Source organism: Bos taurus, chromosome 4 (assembly GCF_002263795.3).
Source record: "Bos taurus isolate L1 Dominette 01449 registration number 42190680 breed Hereford chromosome 4, ARS-UCD2.0, whole genome shotgun sequence".
NCBI classification, from domain to species: domain Eukaryota; kingdom Metazoa; phylum Chordata; class Mammalia; order Artiodactyla; family Bovidae; genus Bos; species Bos taurus.
This window is the reverse complement of record NC_037331.1, coordinates 37,793,267-37,806,683: the sequence shown is the minus strand read 5'-3', so window position 1 is coordinate 37,806,683 and position 13,417 is coordinate 37,793,267. Positions and strand designations below refer to the sequence as shown.

General features: G+C 32.4%; 1 protein-coding gene across 1 annotated transcript in view; it reads right to left on the bottom strand.

Annotated features, from left to right (window-relative positions):
- Window positions 1-13,417, bottom strand: part of PCLO (piccolo presynaptic cytomatrix protein) — a 392,120-nt gene that overhangs the window by 35,693 nt on the left and 343,010 nt on the right. The window contains exon 21 of the mRNA XM_024991035.2: window positions 3,850-3,991. Within this exon, the coding sequence (XP_024846803.1) occupies window positions 3,850-3,991 (142 nt within the window). The remainder of the gene's footprint in view (window positions 1-3,849; window positions 3,992-13,417) is intronic.

Here is a 13,417-nt window from a genome sequence, read left to right as displayed (position 1 = left end):
TTGAATGGCAAATATAAACATAATAAATGGATTCCCATCATGTTAATTTTGAAGTAGATATTTGTTCATTATTCCTATTTAGGCTAAACACTGTACCTCAAAATTCAGTGTTCTATTCATGGATTCATTTATCAAAGATCAGACCATCATGAAATCTTCTAATTTTGTTTTGGAATGGGGATTTTTTTTTTTCTTACCATTTTTAACTCAAGAAGGAGGGTTTTTTAGATCTATACTTTGTTATGATGAGTTGTATAGATCTTTTGGTGAGAAGGGAAATTTTGAATTGAAAAACTTAAAATAATATTGAAATAATATGGATGTTTATTTCTTTCAGATCCTTCCTGAGTGTAGCTTATTGGCTTTTGAAGTCATCCTGCTTGGTCTCTACTTCTGGCTCTACTACTTTATGCTGTCATTTAAGGTAAATCTACTTTATTTTGTGAAGACTATTTCTTCTTTTGTAATTTAAGGATAGTAGCACGAGTTACCCTTTGGTTATGAGAAAATCACGTGGAAAATGTATATAACTGCTTAGCACAGTGACTGAAACAGCATAATATTCAATATATATAAAGTGCTGATAGGTAGTTACATACATAATGGCTTTAGAACTCAGCCAATGGCTGCAAACCATTTTTAGTTTTGGCCTTCAACTTCTTGGAAGGTCAAACAGATGAAAAACTCAGGAGACTTTGAGCCCTGTGAGTTCAGAATATTGATAATGTAACTGCCAAAAGACTATAGGCACTTCTTATTCCTTCACAGAAAAAGTTACATGGCATACAAAAGATTCTGAAATTGCCCTTATATGTAGTTATATAAGATGTTCTAAAAAGACGGACTAAAAAGGTTTAAGTGTTTTAAAAAAAGGTGCTTGATCAAAGAAATGTCTTGATATTATACTTTCCAGACAATAATTCTAACACGGCAGTATTTACTAACAATTCATTTTTATTCTCACAAAAATATTTAATTTGCCCAGCCAGCAAAAATGTAACCATACTTATGTCTTAAGAATCCAATTTTATCTTACTTGAAAATTGCTCTAAAGATCCTCTTATCATTTTACTGAAGTGGTTCTGTACATAATGAAAGAGGAACTGATGTAAATTCAACAATTATTTTACCTTGAAAGCCATTATATTGTTCCAATATAACAATGCTAGGGCAAAGTTTTAAGCACATATTTTTATTAATTGATATTGTGCAGGATAAAGTTAGAAATGTTAGAAATTATATATATATATATATATATATGTCTGCATCTGAATATGGACAAAAGTCTTGATTAAGCAATGTACAAAACTTCAGCTTGTGTACTTACTTCAGTGAGATCACAACAAAGAGTTGATAAGTTAAAAAAATTAACTTTGCTGTATCTGCTACTATTACCCAGGGAGAAAGCCTAATAGTAGCAATCTTACCTTTAGCAGTACCCTATATTAGTAGAGCTAGCCAAAACACAACCTGTTATTGAGCCATACTCAGTTGAAAGTGAGAAACATTTTAGCAGTGCTAATCTAGTAGATTAGAGTGCTAAAAAATTACTATTCTATTCTATGCCAGACTTTAACAAAATAAGTATAATTTTAGTAATTGTAACAAGAATTTTTTGGGTAATTTTTTATTTGGCCTTAAGGTTTAGATTTAATATTTTAATGATGCTATTCTGCTGCAGTACTTTTATTGAAAACTGATTTTAAGATTTGGTATTTAGCCAAAATATATATTAGGTGCATTTCTAAGATTATACAGAAAACTTGCAGCACTGCGAAAGCTAAATGGAGTACAAAGGAAATATAACTGTTGGTCATATAAAGGATGCAATTGTTTTGAATTCCCAATAAATAACCTTCAGTTCAGAACATTCTGACTGCACAAATGATAATGTTTATTTGTTAAACAATCACCAAGTAGTTATTGAACATTTACTCTAGCCCAAGCAATAATTGTGTTAGATACAAAGGGAGATAAAAGAACCACCAAATACTGATTCTTATATATCTCCTGTAATGCTTTAGAAAAAAGAACTTCCTTTGTGCTCATATGGCAAAACAATAGCTTCCTAGGCACTTTTAAAAGCTTTTGATTTACAAAAGAAACAGGAAAATGGGGAAAGAAAATTGAAATGTGGTCTGTAAGTAAAAAAAAACAATCCATTTTAGACATCCAGATATTGAGGAAATAATGTAGTTTATGCTCTGAAGTTATAATTTTGTCATCAGTGTTAAATTATATATCTTGAAAGGTACAGATAAATTGGAGGTCATGTGTGGTGCAAAACCTTTACTGACATATGATATTCACAGCTTGGAGACAGGAATGCAATGACTTTGCAGAAATTCTCTTGTTAGATTGGATCATCCATGTGCGGACTTACGAGATCGTACCCCTTTTAGAAATCATTGCCAATAAAAATGAACTGATTAAATACAAATAAGTCCATTGAATCCACAACCTACATCTTAAACAAGTAGATGGATAGATAATCCAATACTGAGTCAAGTAGGAAAAACACATCCTGAAAATCACAAAATAAACATATTTTTCCACTGTACAAATCTATTTTACCCTATTATTTTACTTTTATAAACTTGAGCCATCATCTAAATATTAGAGCTCTTCTGGGGATCAAAAGGAAAGATTTGAAAAAACCTTGACATTAAAACAAAGAGAAGTAAAAAGATTTCACTCAACAGAGAAAATTTAATAAGGGCCCAGGCCAGTGGTTCACAAACTCACTCTGTAAAGGGCCAGATAATAAAGTCTTTGAATGGTCTCTGCTGCAATCACACAATTCTGCCCCAGAGCACAGACAATATTAGGTAACACATAAGCAAGCTGGTGGGGCCATATTCCAATGAAAATTAACATATGGACACAAATTTCAAATTCACACAATTATCATGTATCACAAAATGCTATTCTTCTGGGCTTTTGGGAAACATTTAAAAATGCAAAAGCCATTTTTAGTTCTTCCCACACCTTACAAAACCAGGCAGTGGGCTAGATTCACGCTGGCCTAGATCCTGGAGCTGTGGCCCAATGGCATTTTTGAAAACTTAACTAGTTATTGGAGAAAGTCAGGGAGTTTAGATTTTGATATTGGAATAGAGATAACATATTTATCTTGGATGCTACTAAATTTTGCCACCAATATGACTAAAACCATTCTAACACATTCTAAATACAATCTGCTCTAGTTTTGCATTTTATTTGCAATATGATTTTCTCGAGGCTTAACATTTTATAAATGAACTTTATTCCAAGAGTATCTATTTGGGGACCTATATACAGCTTATTACTAGTTCTAGAAAATATGGTTCCACTTCAAAATACTCCATTTTAATGGTAGAAGAATTTATAGTTGAAAAGTTATTAGTAGTCCAATGTGTTTCTATTTCAAATATATGAGCTCTTTATATATATTTAAATGTCTCCTGATTCAAAATAAATTAATCTATACATTATATGATTAAAGCATCCGCATACTACTGCTGCTGAACTTCCTCCAGCATCAGTTCAGTCCAGTTCAGTCACTCAGTCATGTCCGACTCTTTGTGACCCCTTGGACATCTAAGTTATTATTTTAGCAGTGTTTTCTATTAAATATTGAATGTACTGATTAAGTAGTCCTGGTAGTGACCAGCATTCATCCTTAGAATTCACTAAAGTAATCCAGTCTTTCTTGAATAGTCTATTTTTCTATTGGCGCAAAGAGTGGAAGTGCTTCAGAGACACTGACTCAAACTTGGATAATTACCTAGTTATTTCCTTTTCATTGGTAAGAAAAGCTTACTCATGATGCTGTTAACTTTGTAGTGGAATAAAAAGAAAGTGACTTACATCCTTGGAATAGGAAATAGATTAGTCTCCCCTGCAGTGCTGCTGCTTCCTTCACTGTCCACGCTATACCCACTGCCAAAGCTGCTGCCCGAGGAGCCAGTGGACACGGAGCTTTCTGCAGGCCGGTGATTGGTGGGCTTGGCTGCATGGTGTGGGAAGAGTCAACGCCACAGTCAATCAATGAAACTCCAACTGATCTCCAAATGCAACTTAAACGTTTTTCTTCATTTACATTATAAAGAAACAGCTCTGGCAAAAACTCTGCATTTCTTAACCTGCCTTTCATTCTCTTTTCTTTAACCAATAACTTTCAGTGGCAACACTAAAAGCCTTTGATTGTTTTTGTTGGACAAAAAAGAAAAACAAAATCACTTCTAGGGATAAACCATCAGATTTTTAGACTGAGTTAAATATTATTATTTGTTGTGATTTATTTGTACTGTATTACAATAATAATATGGCAAGCAAATAAGAATTGTGGCTATTTCATAGAGAAAAGACTTTAGGAAGACTTGGGTAGATAGAAGTGATAGAATACATGAAGATTGCTTTAATATTTTCCATATTAATAACCAATAATTTAAGAAGTCAAGGTGCAAAATAGAATAGATCATTTCAGGAAATGATTAAAAATTCTGGACTTGTTTGTATGTAGCTCTACCAACTGCCTCCAGCAGGTTTTAAAATTTGAAGATATTTATTTCCCCTTAGTCATGTGCTAGTTTATGAGTGGGAGTTGTTTTAAATAACCCATGAGTTTGATTTTGAACATAAGAATGCATATTCCCATAGAAGAATTATGAATCTGTATTATAAATTATGCAATAAGTGAATGGTAATGTTAGCAGAGTTCTAGATTAGAAATTTGGGAGGAAATTTTGATGCCAAAGAAATGAAGAGTAACAAAGAGTTTCCTCTTTTTTGTGGGGGTTGGGGAGATGCTCTAGGCAGATTTTTGAAACTATCGTTTTTCTTCTGCTGTGTGGTCAGAGTTTTAGGAGTGAGTGTGAGCTTTGATCTCACAGAATATGGTTTTGAATTCCCAATCCTGCTGAAGTAACTCTAGGAAGTCTGTTTCCTCATTTGAAAATAATGGAGTCAATAAAGCCTCCCTCATAAGATGATGGTAATCAGGAGGGAGATAAAGCTGGAATACAGTAACCCACACTTTGTACTGTGCTTTTCTTTGCTATACCCGTCAGACCTCTTCTTCAGGGCTTTATCATCAATGGCTGTTTCCCAGTCTTTGAGAGTATCTGCTGCTACTGTTGCTAAGTCGCTTCAGTCGTGTCTGACTCTGTGCGACCCCATGGACTGCAGCCTACCAGGCTCCTCTGCCCATGGGATTTTCCAGGCAAGAGTACTGGCAGTGGGGTGCCATTGCCTTCTCCTGTAACTGCATAGTGATACACCAATTCAACTTACTGCTATGGGGGAAAAATACCGTTTAAAAGAGACATGAAGACAAAGCACAAACCCGACTAAGGGGACACACACTGTGGACCATAGCACTGCTATGACCAGAGCAAGTGGGAGTATCTGGTCCCTGACAATGAATTCACCTTGATTCTCTTCTAATTTTAGATGTACTTTAAGCTGCAAAACTATTTAGATTCTCTCTCCTCCATAAGTACTCTTCTACTGTTTAGTCAGGAGTTTCTTAAGCAGTTGGATGGATCCACACCACTTGGTAGAGTTGATAATCTTTTAATGATCTTATATTATCAACATTTTTCTTAAAGAAATGTACAAAAGTACAGTGGCAATCTGGCAGTGCTTTAAGCAGTATACCCCCGCCAAAAAACAGAAAACATAGATGCTGTGAAGGAAATCATTTGAGGGCAGGAAACTCTATCAGATAAGCTATGATCAAGTCTTTCAAAGGTTTTAAGTTTTTTTCCCACTTCTTCCTTTCCATTTCTGAACAACCAGTTTCTCTAAAGCCACCAGAAATGTTCATACCATCTATTTTAGTGATAGTAGGATTCTTTTTCCAGAATAGAAAAGGAAGAAATATTTGATAATTAGTCAGTTGTATGGCAGGTGTGTATTAAATTGGGAATAGCTAGTTAGAAAAGTTCCTGAATCCTGTTAAGTAACCAGCCACCAGTGAATTAAGAGTAACACATAGGACTAGATTTCCAGGAAAAGAATAATAATCATAATGCTTGCTTAATATTCTCTTTGACTTATGTAGAAGAAATCTAACTAATGTGTTAAAGACTTTTTAAAAAGATAAAGTTATAAAATGCAAAGGTAATATGACATAAAATTATGAACACAATAAAATGGATTAAACTGTATAATAAACTGCATAGTGAGTCAGACAAGTCAACGGATTATAAACAAGGAAAAGCTATCACACTTTTTGATTGTCAATAGATGATTTAACTAACTAGATTGTTAATATTTTTAGTATGATACTGAATGTAACAAAGTTATTTCATCAACTGGAAAATCTCAATATATTATTTTCAAAGACAAACCTTAATTAATAGACATTATTTTTAAAATAAATTTATTAATTTAAAACTTTTTTTTAATCCCTGAGCAATCTCACAAATCTCACAATACATCAAAATACCCGATGATGGCTTATTATTACATTTCAAAATATCTAATCTTTTCTCTGGCAAACTTTGATTTTTACCTGATGCGGTTTCTAGCTCTAGTCCTCTTCTGGGATATTTGAGAAATGTGAACAGAATGTAAAACAATATAATCATAGGAAAGGAAAAAGGCTAGAAATAAATATAAGGAAACAGTTTTTCATATTGCCTAGGCAAATGGAAATTTCATGTGGAAAACCTATTAAAGTATTGCCAATATTTTAAATGCAAACCAGTAATATTTAAACAAAGAAAACTAAATATAGGGAACATATACAAATTTAAGAATAAGTCTAAGTCCACCTTTGTAAAATGAAATTACATGTAAAGTTAAATCTAAAGAAATTTTGGGTATTTAGGTGAATAACTCAAATGAATCTATATGTTTGGCATTATTTAATAAAATATCTGTGCATGACTGTATTTTTTTCTTAACCTGATACATAGAGATAGCTTGACATTTAGTTTCTGAAAATGAATTCGATTATAATGCAGAATATATCTTCCTTGTACAGGTCTATATCTATATTGCATAAAATGAGGTTAAAAATATAGAATGCAGTTTTGATGAGCTGGTGCTAAACGTCCAAATATTTTAATAGTTCCTTTTCAGTTACTTGAAACAACACATCTATTTACTAATTTTCTTTAATTGAATCAGCTCCCACAGAAGAAACCATCAATTATATTAAACTGAACTAAATCTGTATTTCTGTAAACCTCCAACAGTTAAGTCCTAAAAGCAATGAATAAAGTGCTTTAAGGACTTTCTATTAGAGGCCAGATTATAATTTCAAGAAATCTCATGATTTCAGTGAAATTCTTTAATTTTCATTCTCAAATCTGTTTCATTTACTTTATTGTCTGTTGTTTTCCACACGTACCTCCCATGACTTTCCTTTGTATACTCTTCATTGAAGCCCATTCAGACCAATCACTTTGAATCTCTATGATTTGGTTTCTCTTCTCCTGAGCTCTAGCCAAATTTCTTTCCAATTTTGTTATACCTTCCTCTGACCCTGTCATTTTCTCTATCTAAATGATACTCATCTGGAAAGGCTCAGTTCAGATAGAACCTGTTTCATACATTTCCCTCATCTTTATAATCAGAAGTGAACTCTCCTATATCTAGACTCTCACAGCACATAATTTGTATACATTTTACAGCAATAATCACTTTCTATATTTAATTGTAGTTGTTAGATTCATGTGGTTATTGGAAGCAGAACCTATGTTTGTTCCATGGTAGCCTTCTAAAAAGCTTAATCCTGGAACTATGCTGAAGCAATATTTAATAAATTGATAGTAAAAATTATAATAATGATAATTATATTAATAATTCTTTCCTTTAACCAAACAACTTAAAATATCTGAGTGATATAGAGGATTTCTCACTTTTTAAAAATCTAGTTCTGTGTTGATACAAATCAAAAATATCAGAAACACCACAGTATGTATGTATATGTGTATATATATATATATATATATATATATTTACCCAATATTCTTTGTCAATGAAACTTTGGGTAATCTATTTTTTTTTTTTGGTTAACTTTTAAAATCAGAGATTCAACTTTAATCTGTCATACTGCATAGAAAAATGTGATCACTTGATCAGATGTTTTGTCATCCCAAATACCCCCAAACTGGTTTGATTAAAAGAAATATTTAATGATAACACATGAAACATGGGAGAGCATAGCCTTGTGAATTCATAACAGACCATGAATATTATATATATACACAGACATATATATACATACTTATATATATTTCTAAACTGGAGTGAAAGAACAATACATATGGTAACATTGCATGGGAGGTACTAGAGGGTGACCTTAAGCTGACTACAACCCTTGGTGTACAGACAGGAGGTAAGCTCTGGTTTATATTTCAGTATAATGTCTCTCTACATTTCTTGTAGAAAATAATACTTGAAAACAGTAAAACTAAATATGATTTTTCATAATTTTGTGATTTCAAAATTAACAATTAAAAAAATCTCTTCTTCATTCTTCCAACTCTTTAACAGAATTTCAGAAATCATATATTATACATCTGTGTGTTACATATGAAAATATTTATTTTACATTCGTTTGAGACTTTTTTACTAAGAAAAACGTTTTTGGAGCCATCTTCTTAATGAATTACATTTTGGGAGGCCTATTTTCTTTTTGAATTTTTACTTGTATTTGCAAAAGCCAACTAGAAAAAAGAGTGTATCAAATAAATATGTGATGGTATAAGTCTACTTCTAGAGAGAGGGTTTCTATATACACTGCTGCTGCTGCTAAGTCTAGAAGAATAAATACTAGCATGTTTAATCATTTTGGGACTCATTTATTGAGGGGGCATTTCAGGTAAATTAATTTTATCTTCTGTGAGGCAATTCAGTCTGTTTTGAATTATTCTCTGACCTCTTCACTTTCTGTGGCTGCTGGATGGTCAGACATCATTCTGTTTGATTGCTCCTCTGTGGCTAACCTTTATTAAATAGGGTAGTGTCTCTTTGACTGCCCATCTGTCTTCAATTGCTTGCTCTGTTGATTTTCCCCTCTACTATATACACATCTTTTAAAAAATGCAGAACTATCACTGTACCTACCACACGATGGCAGCACCATGTTCAAAGTGTCAGATCAAAATTGTGGATGACTTTATAATTGCACAATCATGGACTCTAAAGTTAACTAGTTCCAGAACCATCATCTTGTTTATAGAAAAACTAAGACCCTCCCCCTTTTTTTTTTAAAGTTTAAAGTTTAAGTGACTTTTTCCAGGTCACACATTCATTAATGAAAGAGAATCAAGACTAATCAAAATTAATGAAAGTGCTCATCCAGTTTTCTATAATACTGAATTTCTCAAATTAAGGGTTGTCTATTATAGAATTCAGTGCTTGGAGTGTATTAAGCCTGTGCTATTCTTTCACTGATTTTAAATCCCTGGTCTAGCTCAAAGGTGTTTCTAAATACTTCAGGAATAATTTATTATGTAGGTAAGCCTATAATTTCCTATTATATATATTATTATTATATTCCTATATGTAGTATATTATCTTCATAGATACAGTATATAGGGCTTTAGGATCAATTGTTTGGAATTAAGATAAATCAATCAATAATTCTTTTATTTCAATAGTATAATGATGGAACTGAAATAACTGCCTATTGCTGAAATTATATACTTATAGCATGCATTTTCTTTGTTGTTCTTTAGCTAGTATTATATTTACATTAGTGACCTTTTCTACTTTATCTCCTTCACCTTTCACTCTATTTATCTATCTATTATTACTGTTGCTTTTGTGTTATTTTTACCAAAGAGATCTTGCAGCTTTATCACATTTGCTGATTGGATTTGGATGGAGACCAAATGTCAGATTTTAATTTCCACTGTTACCAGCATTATTGGTAGGTTTTCCCTTGAATTATGTCCAGTAACATCTTTAGGTTTTACTACCATCCAGGAGTATTAATTTAAGAAGAGATATTGCATCTTATAAGGACTTAGAAATGTAATATGCTTTTTTCCTGCTTTACTTCAATATATTCATTATCCAATTAGGGAAAATTTAAAAGAAGACACTAGAAAAACGGCATGCTACTGCTGCTGCTGCTGCTAAGTCGCTTCAGTCATGTCTGACTCTGTGCGACCCCATAGACGGCAGCTCACCAGGCTCCCCCATCCCTGGGATTCTCCAGGCAAGAACACTGGAGTGGGTTGCCATTTCCTTCTCCAGTGCATGAAAGTGAAAAGTCAAAGTGAAGTCGCTCAGTCGTGTCTGACTCTTAGCGACCCCATGGACTGCAGCCTTCCAGGCTCCTCCGTCCATGGGATTTTCCAGGCAAGAGTACTGGAGTGGGGTGCTATTGCCTTCTCCAAGAAAAACGGCATAGGTGGCTTCAATACAATTATCTGTATTTGTAACCTCCAAACTGTAATTATTTACATTTGTTACCTCCAAATTATAAGTTTTCACAAATAAAAGCATTTAAAATAGACACCTCTAATTTCTATATTGGTCATTTGTAAACTCTTGGATAAGGGCAGTGGAAGGATGTCACTGCAATATTTTCTAAATGAAAAATTATTGGTGATTTTATTACTTCTCTCTCAGGGTTGCTGAAGATAAAATTAACACTAACACTGGGTTTGGTCCTTCAGAAATATATATGTATGCATATACCAGAAAGTTATAACAAGCTTATAAAAATCAAAATACGTCCCTTAAAATATTCCGTATTATTTACATAGTAGCTTCTTTCAGACAGGGAGATGATGTGATTCCTCTGTTCTTTCTTCAGAAAGATACTAAAGCTTTTAATCCTGCTTGCACTCTTCCCTCTCCATATGGTTCAGTGGACTATTGTTCCTGTATTTATGCTATAATGTTGCCTTTTAGTGTGTCTTACTTTCTAAAGGTGTTTTTGGTTAAGAACATGTTTTGGAAGAAACTACTTAAAGTTTAAATGTGGATCAAAATTTCAGATTAAGTAATGGATAAATGTTTGATTAAAACATCATTAAAGTTAATTCATCTTATCTTAAATAAATTTAGTTTATAATTCCAGCTATGTCCAAACAAAATTGACACCGAATTTATCAAGGACCAAGTTTTTGTGCTAAAAAATGCTAACACAATTAAGATCTTTACCCTTAAATAACACAATACAAATCTTTAAAAGATTCATAGCAAGGAGAATCATATATGAAAGAAAAAATATTCAAGGGCATCAATTTTTCAAGGGCAACTCTATTTTACAATATTCTCTTTTGAAACTTAAATATCCTCTCTCTTGCAGTTTGCTTGCAAAAGTAATTACATGGTCACTTTTGAAAAATGTTCTTCATAATCCTGAAACTGATCACTAAGATCATGAATACTTGGATAACAAGGATGTTATTCTTAAATAGAATCCAAATATTTTGATTTATATAAAAATCCTGCCCAAAGAAGACATTTCCAGTACAAACAAATAGAAATTAATAATAGCATACTGATTTATATGGCTAATGCTACAACAAACCCTCAGCATTATTTTTCACGATCATTCAAATATAGTCAGTGGCCATAAAGAGGGATCTGGACAACTATCTGATAACTACATGTCCAGTCCCATGGAATCTAAAGTCTTTAATTAATTCCCTTAATATTCCTACCTTCTCCAAATAGATTGTTTTCTCTCTTCCTATAGTTGGTTGTGTGTTAAGTTGCTTCAGTCACGCCTGACTTTTTGTGACCCTGTGGACTATAGCCTGCCAGGCTCCTCTGTCCATGGGATTCTCCAGGCAAAAATACTGGAGTGGGTTGCCATTTCCTCCTCCAGGGGATCTTCCTAACCCAGGGATCGAACCTGTGTCTCTTACTTCTCCTGCATTGGCAGGTGGGTTCTTTACCACTAGTGCCACCGGGGAAGCAGGAAACTGTAAAGATCATGAGAGAGTACCAGACCAGAACAAAACAATATTCTATTTCCAGATATTTATTTCTACAATTACTATTGTCTGGTTACATATAAACTTAAATTGACTAACTGCATTGTTCTTCAATTTAAGATAGAGAAAACTCATGCTTTTGTCATTCTTAAAATTCTCCCACATATCTTTAATTGGTTATTCAATAAATATTACTCCAATGGGAGATTCATGGGACAGTGATTTTTATCTATTGTGTTCACTAAAAATCACTAACACTTTGAAGAGTTTCTGAAACATGCTATTAATTTAAAAAAAAGTGTGTGTATGAATGAGAATAAATGATGAGCAACAAATCTGAGTAACCCAGATAATATTTTCTATAAATGATAAATATATATTTTCAGAATTCCCTTTTTAGATTTAATTATTTTAAAAAAAAAACTGAATTATATCCTTAAGGGTTAAGGATTAGGTAAGGGTTAGGAAACTCAAGTTTTACTTAAATTTGAATCAAAGTGATTATCTTCAATGTTTCTATTGTTATTTAATGCCCCAAATTAATTTTCAATGTGTAGAACTACTGATATAGATGATACAATAGAAGATAAAAGAAACAACTTATAAATGATTTTTTCCAATAAGTTTATCAAAATAAGGACACAAAATAAAATGTATTTACCTTTACAATACTCTGACTCTATCTTAATCTAGAAACAACTTGATTAAAGTTGATAGACAACTTATCAGTCAAACTTCAAAATTATATGGGCATATATAATCATAATTTAATCTAAATCATGCCCAGTAAATTAATTAAGATAAAATAAAAAATAGTCAATCTTAAATTATAAATTAACATTAATGAGCACGGAAAGTAAGGGTTCTGAAATGCACTATAAGAGATATAAGGCATAGAAAACTTAAGAGACAAATATGATAATTATATCTTGTGAGAAACTTCTAATTATCCTTCTTTCTTGACCATTGGAAAAATCAGGATTATGCCCATGTATAGAGCAGTGGCTCTTAAACATTTTGGTCTCAAGATCACTTTTACATTCTTAAACATAACTGAATTTCTCAAAGAACTCTGTTTTATGTGAGTTATATCTATCAATATTTATCATATTCAAAATTAAGAAAAGTTTAACATAAACAATTGAGAAATACATTTTCCATTAGCCATCAACGCATTGATATTGTGTCTTGTCATAGAAATGTAGGAAAAGTTCATGCATATTACAAAAAGAATGAGAGTGAAAAAGGCAAGTAACATCTTAATAGTCTTAAGAATTTTTTGATCTTGTAGAGTCCTGAAAAGATCTCTGGAATATCTAGTGATCAATGGACACACTTTGAGAATTACTGGTCTAGATCTACAGTGATGCAAATGAAGTATGAACTGTGAAAATGAAAGAAACAAAGCAGTTAGCACAAGCCTTCTTCAACAATCATCTTAAACCAGTATACACATGACAATCATTCTATGGTGATTTTTAATTTTACTTTCTATACTAAAAAACATCAAGTTGTATCAC